The sequence below is a fragment of the Parus major genome, chromosome 3 (assembly GCF_001522545.3).
Source record: "Parus major isolate Abel chromosome 3, Parus_major1.1, whole genome shotgun sequence".
In the NCBI taxonomy this organism is placed as follows: Eukaryota; Metazoa; Chordata; class Aves; order Passeriformes; family Paridae; genus Parus; species Parus major.
In genome coordinates, this window is record NC_031770.1 from 55024172 (window position 1) to 55035739 (window position 11568).

General features: G+C 37.7%; 1 protein-coding gene across 6 annotated transcripts in view; it reads left to right on the forward strand.

Moving 5' to 3' along the window:
• The window catches only part of RGS17 (regulator of G protein signaling 17), a 71909-nt gene extending 60341 nt beyond the window's left edge, over window positions 1–11568 (forward strand). For 5 of the 6 annotated variants that reach the window (XM_015622707.1, XM_015622708.1, XM_015622709.2 and 2 more), the window contains 3 exons: window positions 2791–2880; window positions 4721–4955; window positions 8995–11568. In XM_015622707.1, coding sequence (XP_015478193.1) covers window positions 2791–2880; window positions 4721–4955; window positions 8995–9183 — 514 coding nt within the window. In that variant the 3' untranslated portion in view covers window positions 9184–11568. The remainder of the gene's footprint in view (window positions 1–2790; window positions 2881–4720; window positions 4956–8994) is intronic. The other variant, XM_033512743.1, reaches the window with a different exon arrangement.

Genomic DNA, 11568 nt, shown 5'->3' on the forward strand with positions numbered 1-11568 from the left:
TTTGCAGTCAAAAATGCTTGAATATTTAATTATTTTTCTAAGAGATCACGAACCAGTTCCTTGAGTGAAAACAGAACATGCCTGAATTGAATGTACTTCAGTATAAAAATGATGGTTTCATTCACAGGAAAAATATATGAAAAGTAACATATCTGATGGAACTCTAACCGTGATAGATGTAGATAAATAAAAGTTGAAATGTAGTGGTATTTGGTCACAGGAAACATAATGCAGAATTTAGGCCAAGATGCATTACAAAAGTATCACAGTTTTAAATGTAATACCCAAATGTGTTCCAACCCAGTGTGACACCTCTGTCTTTGGAGTGTCCTCTGACTAATTTCAGCCATTAAACTCCAGTTATGAATGGTGAGATGAAAGAATCAGGGCCAAGAGTATACCTTGCATTGTCACTATGGTATAGATACCAGAAAACTGCATACTATTTTTCAGGCCCACAGTCTGAACTTTTTGTTGTTTGTTTTGCTGTTTTGGGTTTTTTTAAAGAAAATAAAAGTGCATACTGTCTATTAGTTATTCCCTTCATAAAATAACATTACAATGAAGTTAGTGGCCTTCTTGCTTCTGTTCCTATTTCTCTTATTCACCATTCCATTCTTTCCCCTTCATCAACCCATCATATTAGTCTAGCAGGGTCATTTAGCATACTAGTCTAGCAGATATATTGCATGAGCAAAGCAAACACTATTTGATCTCAGACAACAGATTAAATTAGCAGTGTATACTTATACTGACTGCTCTCAGATGAGTCACTTTCTACTTCCAGTAAGACTCTGCATCCAAACCTTCAATGTCTAGTACCTGACAAGTACATGACCTCAGTAGAGCTTAGCTGCTGCTCATGTGATGTAGGAAGGAAAACAGGCAGCTTTGTTCTCTTTTAGACAAACGAACACCCTATTGCACTTGCAACCTACACAAGCTGTTTCCTCTTTCCATGGTGTTACTCTTCTGTGGAACCAAAGGACACTGTTCTCTGCACCCAGCAGAGAAGACAAATGCTGCTCTACCTATGGACTGCAAAGGAGGGAAGGAAGGAGGGAGGGAGAGAGTTTTGTGTCTTCCCTGCTTCTCCCTCACTCCAACTTTGTGCTCTGGCCAGATGCAAGGTGACCCTAAGCAGTTACATGTGTGGACTTAAAGACTACAAGACAGAAAGAAAGTGGATAGTCCCTTTTTTTCCTCCTCCTGTATATGGAACTCCTTTCTGTCTTTCCTGGGTGCTCCCTCTGTAAATTAACAAACAACAGGTCAGAGGAGATGGAAAGGCTTTTTACCTGCCAATCCCAGAGTTCAGGATGTGTTGTTTCTCCTGCAGCAGTTGATGACACCCTAACAACCTTAGCAGCACTGGAGCTGCATTCCTACGCTGTAACAGGGGAAGCAGGACCAAGGGCCTGAACTAAGGTCTTGGCAGGTAAGTGAAGGAGCAACCAGTATCAAAGAGCTTCGTTTGCAAGTGTACGTCTTTGTAATGTTTAAGTCTTAGTATGTGCTCTGTTTTACCTGGGAGCTTAAACTTCCAGTTTTCAGAAGAGTATTTGAGAATACCTATTAGCTCTGCCAAATGCTTGAAAAAAATGTTGGAGAAAGTCATAAATGCAGAGAAACTATAAAGAAAGATTAGTTGTGCTAAAGATGTCTCAGAGACGGGATTTCTTCTTAGAGCTGAGCAGAAGTTATTTAGATTAGTGGGGGAGGAAGAAGCTTTAATCTACAAACATATTTTTGTAGCAACACTTAGAGTGACTGAGAGCATCACGATATGGCGAATACTTAATATTCAAAATATGAGCTCTTGAGATTGGAGGGGGGATTTTTTGCTTGGTTGCTTGTTTTCTCTCAACCAGACACATCAGGAACACCTGATGAAAGGAAATTTCCATCTCCTTACTACATTCCACTTCTTAAGCTTAATTATCAGAAACAGGTTTTCCATATGAATATCTATGCCACTCGAAACACTTTTTATTTCAGTAGTTATCGGGAATTGTGTGTTTGCTGGCAATCCCATGTTCCACAAGATTCACACAAAACACACACAGAGGAAGTCTTTACCACTACAGCAAATCTGATTAAAAAGATATTTGCAGAAAAATAAGTTATTCTCACTAGTGGTTAAAAAAATAAGCAAAAAAAAACCATTAAAAACATATTTTAAGGAAGTCTTAAGCATAAAGGAAGTCTTTCTTTTCCTTGCTTGTGGTAATGTCAGAGCAATGGATGCCTTTCTACTCAGATGCCAGTATGTTTTAGCTTTTGGAATGGAGAACAAATTTAGGTCAGAAGAGGAAATCATAAGGAGCTGCCACATGCTAATTTCTGTATCTGAGCCATCTACTGCCACTGTATCTTGCAGAGAGAAAAGGGAACATTCATAAAGACTGAAAAATTATCCAGAACCAGTGGGGCATCAAAGCCCCGTCAATATCCATTTCAGATACTCATATCCCTCCTACTCATACTGTTGCTAGTATTCTCAGTTAACTAAGTGAAATCACTCCAAAAGTGACCTCTAAGTATTTGCCCATCTTTCAGTGGATAAACTGTGAGCTTCTAAAAAACTGCATGTGCTAATAGCAACTGTAAATTAATATTCATCATAGTTCAGGGGAAAAGTCATTATAAATTTTTTTCTCCAAATTTTAGACACAAGAGTGAAAAATAATACCCTATATAGGTCTATATCCTGTAAAAGTTTGGATAACTATAGTCATTGTTTTAAATAAACTTTCTCTAGACAAAATAAAGTGTTGTACTACATTGCAGCCTCACTGTTAGGAATGAAGATAGAGGAGACAATGCAGGAAGGCCAACGCATACAACCAAACTGGAGAGTATCCAGGTCATAGAAGAATGGTAAGTTGGTCAAACTGTTATCTAATAAGTGTTTTGTCTTTAATATTGAGAACTGTCTTGGATTTAATTCTTTGGGATTGTCCTTTTAATTGCTTTTCCTCCAAAAAATTATATACAGGAGGAAGTAAAATCTCTTCTGACAATGAAATGACAGCAAAGAAATTCACATGTTAGGCTTATTTGCAGTTTCTTATTTGTGGGGAAGAACCACGGGGAGAAATAGAAGGTGCATGGATGGTTTGATATGTGGATCTCTGTAAGAAGCCTCTGCTACCCATGAGGGCATTTTTCCTGTCTATCCAGACAAGAAAAAATAATAGTCACAAGTGTACTTCATGACAAGATTTTTAACATGGCAACCTTTCATAAAACAGTTTGAACTATGGTTTCACTGGAATTTACCAAAAGAACACATATTTTGAGAACTGGGTTAAACACACTGAAAGTCTGAGCTTTTCCTTCTAAATCTTGGGCCCCTGTTTAGTGTGCAGGGAAAAAATGGTAATCTGTCAGGGGCCCTGCATTCTCTAATCCCATAAAAAGGAAATTAAAACTAAAGGACATATATGATGGTAAAAACAACCACAAAAAAATCATTGTCTTTACTGCTAATCATAGTCTTTTATGAGAGAACACTATCATAAATTTCTACAAAATATGATAGTGAAGAGAGCTTCCCAACAGACAATAAGGGAGCACAGGTTATTTGTCAGCCCCATCCACCTCAACAGGCTCTTTTGCCTCTCCTCAACAGAGTGCAAAGTCCTGAGAGGACTGTTTACCCTAAAATCTGTGTTTAAACTTTTTCATTCAGTCTACAATTACTTTGCAGTTAAACAATTTGTGATTTATCACAAATAGCTTTCTATCATCCAGTCTTCCTTGCACGCAGAGTAGGAGTTGATAAATTGACTTGAACAGAAATTATATAGACAAATGTCACTTATTGTGCATCATGGTAATGATGCTAATGACAACAGCTAGTAAGGGCCTTGTGTTGGATCAAGAAGGAGAGAGTGAGTGCTCAAAATTAAGTTTGAAACTATATTTAATTGTTATTAAGTAATCTGGAAAATTACTTTCTTAGGCTATTCATTGGTACATTAATGGATTAGTGACGCCAGTAAGTCTTCTGATCACTTACCCAGTGCATCCACTGGTAAAAGCCACAAATAGTTTCCTTCAGGAAATGGAAAGAAGGATTTTTTCCCCATTTCTTCTCTTTCCAGTTTTGCCAGCAAAATCCATCACATCTCATGCCAAAAGATCATAATTCAGGTCAATAGCATGAAACAAAGGGAAGCTTAGCATCCCTTAGGTACAAGGACAGAGAAATATGCTAATTTGAAATCTCTCTGAATTACTACTTTGTTTGGCCTCATTAGTATGCTTTTGGCTGCCAAGAGCTTTTTGTTTTTCTTGTTCTTCCTAAACCAAATTGTGTACTGTCACCATCAGAGGCAGGCAGGGACATCAGGTGTCATCTAAACTCCTCACAAGAGTCTATTTCCAGCTTCCTGCAATCTCCTTTAACTGCAGAGGCAGGAATTCAGCACTGTTGTGAGATTTTGTCTTTGAGCCACATGGCTAAGAACACACAGCAGAAAACTCATAAAAAGTCAAGTGTATGTCTCATAAAATTAAACACATTTAGTGGGCTATTGGGAAAATTAATGCACAAGTGAAGAGCAAACTAAATTCCCCTGTTACTGCAGAAGCCTTGAAGCTTCCAGTTTTTACTTTGGACCAAAGTGCAGTTGAAAGGAGAATTTTTGGATGAATGTATGAAAACACTGTTACAAAAATAGAAGCATATTTGTAATGATATTTGCTTTTGCAGCCAAAACCCTACTGCAGATGAAATTTTGTCTTGGGCTCAGAATTTTGACAAGATGATGAAAACACCAGCTGGGAGGAACCTTTTCAGAGAGTTTCTTAGAACGGAGTATAGTGAGGAGAACCTGCTCTTCTGGCTTGCATGTGAAGATCTAAAGAAGGAACAGAACAAGAAAGCTATTGAAGAAAAAGCAAGACTTATATACGAAGATTACATTTCTATACTATCACCGAAAGAGGTAAAGCTGTAAATGTTACATTTGGATTTTCTGTTATCTCAGAGCAGAAATCTTATACACTGAACTGCCAGGTGAGAGTCTGAAAGTCTGTCAGATATAAGTCTTAGTATGAACATTAAATCAGGAAAGGAAGGGGCAGAAACAGTAGAAGACACAGACACTGGGATGTTTAGCATTACCAGCCACAACACATCCAAGATCTCTGTAAGACTCAAGAAACTCCAGTAAGAGAATGTGAGAAATAGGTTTGCTTCCTTAGTAGTGCTACAAGTCTGACAGAGAGAGGAAGTAAGTAATGCAAATGGATTTCTGGAGAAAAAGCACCAAAATAAGGGAATTTAAATCAGAATCTTTATAGATTTATCTGCTGCTACAATTGTTAGGGAGCAAATCTGAATTTCCGCTGGTTATTCCTATGTGAGAGTCCCAGAATGAAGTTACATACTTTATCTAATGAAATGTATAATATCTAGGGAATTTTATAAGATTTTATTCAACCTTTTAACTGAAATAGACAAATTTTGAAATTATCTCCACCTGTAGTAAAGAAAAAGCATCCCTATCAAACCGTGTTTTATAATACAAAGAGATATAAGCACTATAGAAGAGTTTTTCTTAGGCCACATGATGTACCTTATCTTCTCTGCCCTGTCTTAGCGCATTGCATTTGAATTTCTACTCAATGGAGTTATGCTAATTTATGCTCACTATGGACCTTGCTTCCTACTTTTCTCTTCTTCACAGAAATAATTTGCAACTTCATTCATATGAATGAAGCCAAAAGTGATTTATAGCTCCATTATCTTCTCTTGTGCCATAGTATCTACTTTTTCCTTGGAGTGAAATAAAATTGCCAATACAGCAAGCATTAAAGTTTTTCTTCTAATACAGTATTTTTACCAGATAGGTATGTGATGAAGGCTCAATTGCCTTTATAAGCTAAGACAAATCAGCATTTAAAATTGAAACACTAACTAAGCATTGTTTGACTTAGAGTTTAACAAAGCTATTCACAAACCTGGTGCACTGGATCTATACAGATCTCAACAATCCATTTGCTCCTGCCCATACTGGAAATCTTAGGAGGCAAACAAGAACTCTTTGCAATGCATTGGAACAGCATGGGAACTGAAAAATTCTTGTTCATCCAGGCATCCCTTTTCCAGATGTTACCTTTTGGCATAAGAACTGAAATATTTAGCATGACTTGTTCAGTAAAGAAATTTTTGAAACAGAAGGTCTTAGTGTTCTAAACAGATACTTTGTATTCATCTGTTTAGCAAGAAAATACCTTTAGTAATTCCAACTAGTTTTGCCATCTGGCTTTAGTGAGTCACTTAAAAAATACAATGCAAATTAACAGTTCCATAATTAATTTTGTTTTTTGCATTCTCTAAGTGCAATTAACTTTTATTATGCTCAGTGGCTCAAAACTCCACTATCCTGCCAAATTTGAGGGGTTTTTTTATCCTGGCTATTGTGTTTGATATTGAAGAACCAATTAGCTGCACAAACTGTTTTTGTTGATATAAATGTCTGTGCCCGCATGTCAGGGGGAGAATTGTTTCAATCTTACTGTGTCCTTTCTGGGCTGTAGAAATGCAAAGGTCTGGGCTTGAAATCTATTCAAACACATTCTGAAGACACATGGCTGCAACACAGCCACTCAAAACTACCATAGCACTGTACTCCTGCCCACACTCATTGGCTGAGCAGCACCACTGGTCTCTCATTGTTGTGCCTTGTGGCTGATAACCAAGTGACAGCAAATACTGGATGAGAAAGCGCTTGTCTGCTCTGTCAGTAGCATACTCCAATATTCCAACAAACCAACAATGCCAAATTCTGCAGCTGGTACTGAAGACAGAATGAAATTATCTATTTACTTCTCAGTACTGTACCATACTATACCATATCACACCAGCATATTTCAAAGACTTCTCTTCACCATGTATGAAAGCACAGGCTCACACATCCCAACATATTCTGAGTTTTCATCCTGGTCAACATCCTTCATGTATCAAGGTATCTTAATACATGGAGCTTTTGAGGGTTGAAGTCGATCCTTCAGAAAGTATTAATATCTTTGTAGGGTTGCAGAGCAGTAGGGTCAGATCACAACTTGGTGTAAATCTAAACTGATCTCTTCTTGGAATTTATCTTCTCAGGATTATAGCCCTTTTCTTCTTAGCTGAGTAAACCCTTGCTGGTCTCAGTGGGCTTTGCTGCTACTGCCATTTCATTTAATCCAGAACGTATTCATTTATTAGGTTTTAGAGCATTTTGTGGATAAACTGTACATTCACTCAAATTTCTAAAGGATATTCTAAAAGCATCTGGGCATTTATCCCAAGTGTAATATGTCTGACTAGTCACCACTGGTCTCCCTCAGGAGTCTGTGCTGGGGCCAGTCCTGTTCAATATTTTTACTGATGACATGGGTGAAGGTAATGAGTCTTTCATTTGTAAATTTATGGACAACACTAAATTGGGAGAGTGTGTTGATCTGTTGGAAGGTGGGAGGGCTCTGCAGAGAGACCCACAATGGTTGGATGGATGGACAAAAATCTGATAGGATGAAGTTTAATAGGTCCAAGTGCCAAGTGATGCATTTTGGCTGCAATAACCCCTTGCATTTTTCCGGGTTGGGGTTGTTTTGGTTGGCCGGTGCCCGGGCGGAAGGGGCCTTGGGGTTGTTGTTGCCGGCGGTTGACCTTGGGCCGGCGTTTTGCCTTGGGGGCAAGAAGGCCAGTGGCCCCTGGCCTGTGTCAGGAATGGTGTGGCCAGCAGGAGCAGGGAGGTCATTCTCCCCCTGCACTGGGCACTGGTGAGGCCACACCTGGAGTGCTGTGTCCAGTTCTGGCCCCTCAGTTTGGGAAGGACGTTGAGACCCTTGAGCGCGTCCAGAGGAGACAACGAGGCTGGTGAGGGGCCAGGAACACAAACCCTGTGAGGAACGGCTGAGAGAGCTGGGGGTGTTTAGCCTGGAGAAAAGGAGACTCAGAGTGACCTCATCACTCTCTACAATTCCCTGAAAGGTGGCTGTCGGCAGGTGAGGGTTGGTCTCTTTCTCCAGGCATTATCTGACAGAATGAGAGGACACATCCTCAAGCTGCACCAAGGGAAATACAGGTTGGATATTAGGAAACAGTATTTTATAGAAAGAGTGGTAAAGTACTGGGATTGTCTGCCTGGGGAGGTGGAGGAGTCACCATCCCTGGATGTGTTATAAAAAGATTGGATGTGGCACTCGCTGCCATGGTTTAGTTGTTAGGGCTGGATTGGACTCGATGATCTTGAAGGTCTCTTCCAACTTAGTGATTCTGTGAATTCTGTAATTCTGTCCTTTTCTGCCTAGGCACAGGAATTCATCACAAATGGTGAGTAAATGAGAAGCTAAAACTGAAACTTGCTAACAACTTCCATATGGATATATGATCTCCTGAATTACCAGATAATAAAGAGTCATGACAAGAAGAACAAATCTGAAATAGTTAATATTAATGGGGATATTAACACAATAAAAATTATAAAAAGTCCCTGGGTAATTTGTAAAGAACAATTATAGTACGTGAAAACAAAAAAACAGGAAAAAAAATCTCTAGGGCAGCCAGATAACAATTATGAATAAAAATCTTGAAAAAGTTTAACCACAAATGCTCAGGAAAAAAACCTACAGTTGTCTGAATAGGGGCAATTCACCATTCATTTCAGAGAAATAATTTTAAATATATGCAAATTATTTTTTAAGGTAAAACAATATATTTTGGAAAAGTGCAGTTGCACTGCATTTAATCTGCTATACGACTGCATTTCACTGTACAGATCTTAAGATGGATACAACAACCAAGTCAAAACTGAAATAGAGTTGATGGACTCAGTGCATTACGCAGTAATTATGTGATGGTTCTGAAAGAAGCACAGAGCATTACTTGAATAACTGATAAACTCAATATGTTCAATGCAGCCCTGAGAAATAGATACATATTACAGCTTTTCCAATGTTGTTGTTTTATTATTCTGTGCTCATCTTCTTCAGGTTAGTCTTGATTCCCGTGTGAGAGAAGTGATCAACAGAAACTTGTTGGACCCCAGCCCTCACATGTATGAAGATGCCCAGCTCCAGATATACACCTTGATGCACAGAGACTCTTTTCCAAGGTTTTTGAACTCTCAGATTTATAAGTCTCTTGTTGAAAGTATTACAGGCTCTACTTCTGAAACTTAATTTTCACATAAAATAACTTGTTTTTTGTTTTGTTTTTTCTTTGGGTGGGTGGGATGGAAGATAAGTAGTTTAATAACATCTGGAGCTGGGTTCCTGGAGAACTACAGTTTAGCACTACTCAGGCTACTGTGAAGAAAAAAAATACATATTATGGTCTCTGTCTACATTTTTACCAAGGTCCTCCTTGCTCAAGATGGCATGGGAGGGGATAAATGGATTTGCCAAAATACATTTGTTTCACACCCCTTTCACCCTATTGCAGTCAAGATTGCAATGATGTATTTGTAGTTTTATGAACAGTCTCCTTGTGTATCCTCACACTGCATGTGCAAGGTAAAACTGCTTCACTTACCACTTAGTTGTTGCAATATTTAATCCAATAACATAAATTATATCTGTATTTAAAAACTTTCTTTTGTGCAATACAGTCCTATGGTACATAGAAACAATTGCAGCAAACCAGAAAGAGGCTTGCATTTTTTAACATCACTAACTAAAAAGCCAATTTTTAAGGTGTAGCATTACTCTACATGCTCTACTGAGTACAATACAGTGACTTTTTGAAGCCAATATTTCTGTACAGAGAAAAAGAGCTATTTATCACTGTTTATTTAAAATAAATCAAGCGGAGGATTCCTCTGGTTGTTCACTGCCAAAACTGTGGCATTTTCATTACAGAGTTTGCAATGTCAAAGAAAAAGAAAAATAAAAGAAGAAAAAAAAAGCACAAATCACTTAAAGGGATCCATTTCTGGGTGACACAATCTATGCGCTGATATTGTTTAATTGTTAAAAAAAACAAAGATTTTCAATGTACATTTCAGATGTCAGATACTGTAATTGATTTATTAAAGACTGGCTATCCAGTTCTAACACTGTTGTATAATGTTATGTACTTCAGAGAAAAAAAGAAAAAAAAATAAGAAACAACACAAAAGGCTTGATAATTTAGTTTTTTGAATAAAGAAATTTAATAAAAGATTGCCTACATGTAGCATTTTAGAGCATTTTAGAACATTTTGATGAACTGCATCTGTTCTGTAAGATATTTTTTTTTTTTTGAAAGCTAAATCTGGTAAAAAATGTTTTTAAATGAAGTAATGTTTTACGAGGTGGTGGGTTAAAGAAGACTTAGCTTCTAGCCTCATTGATTTTGAACAACTCCTTGAAAACAAGGGGTTTGGAGAGTAATATTAAACCAAACTTCAAGGGCTTCTAAACCTGCAGATCTTACCCAAGCAAAATGCCTACAGAAACACAATGGGTATCTTTCCTGGGTAAAGATTCCTGTACTGAGCCCTTAATCTGAGCTAAGGCAGCACAGTACTCCCATCACTAGGCTGCCATAGTGTTTTTAATAGGTGTTTGTTTGCTTGGCCTTTTTATCAAAGAATGTCCAGTTTCAGGACACATTTTGATGTTTAAAGAGACAGTGACTTGCAACTTAAAAAAAACCCATCTTCATACCGATCATATACAAGCAAAATGAGTGTTAGCATCCCTCATAAACTGCTAAAGATATACCAAGAAATTGCTCTGAATACTTGTTAAATATATATATATATATTTGTGTGTGTGTATATATATATATTTAATACTGACAACCATACTAAGACTTAGGAGGCAAGGTTCTTCTCACTTCTGTAGGACTAAACATGGCACAAGCCCATCGCTTTCGATTGGCCTGGAAGGTCTGGCAGTTGTGTCCTTGAGTGGAATCTGGCCTGAACACAGTTGGCTCCAACCCCTCAGTTACTTCCTGCGGGCAGCCTCCGGTGCCGGCTTTGGTGGGAGCTGCTGCTGCCGAGGCAGGTCTGCTGTGACACCGTAACTGGGAGGATGCAGGTCTTAGTTTATCTTCTGGGGCTTATTTTTTTCCCTTTCTTTTACTACCTCTCATTTTCTTAATTTATTGAACATGCTTCAGATAGCAGGTTTGGGGAATTTTTTAGTCATTCTTTTTACTTGAAACCTGTGTGCTTTTTTTGGATATATATATATGAACAATTTAACAAACTGTTTCTTAAACTCATTTGGTTTTGTAATTTATATAGAATTCAGGAGATGATTAAAAGGGCTATTCTCTATTCCCTATGCAAATATTTTAACTGTTGTAGTGTTTGACAAAATGGGATCTAAAACAAAAATCTGCAAAGTGGAAAAAAATATCTGTTTACAGTGGCATTGCTGACTATCCTACCATATTCAGCACTTTTAAATATTGTTATTTATGAAAATGTAGTTTAAAATGCAAGACAAAATATTTATAAATGTTTCTTTTAATAAATACCTGTTTTGTCTGAAAGTGCTACCGTGTTATGACAACTTTATTCATGTTGGTTAGCTACTTACCATTATGAATAAAATATTCAATTATTATACTGA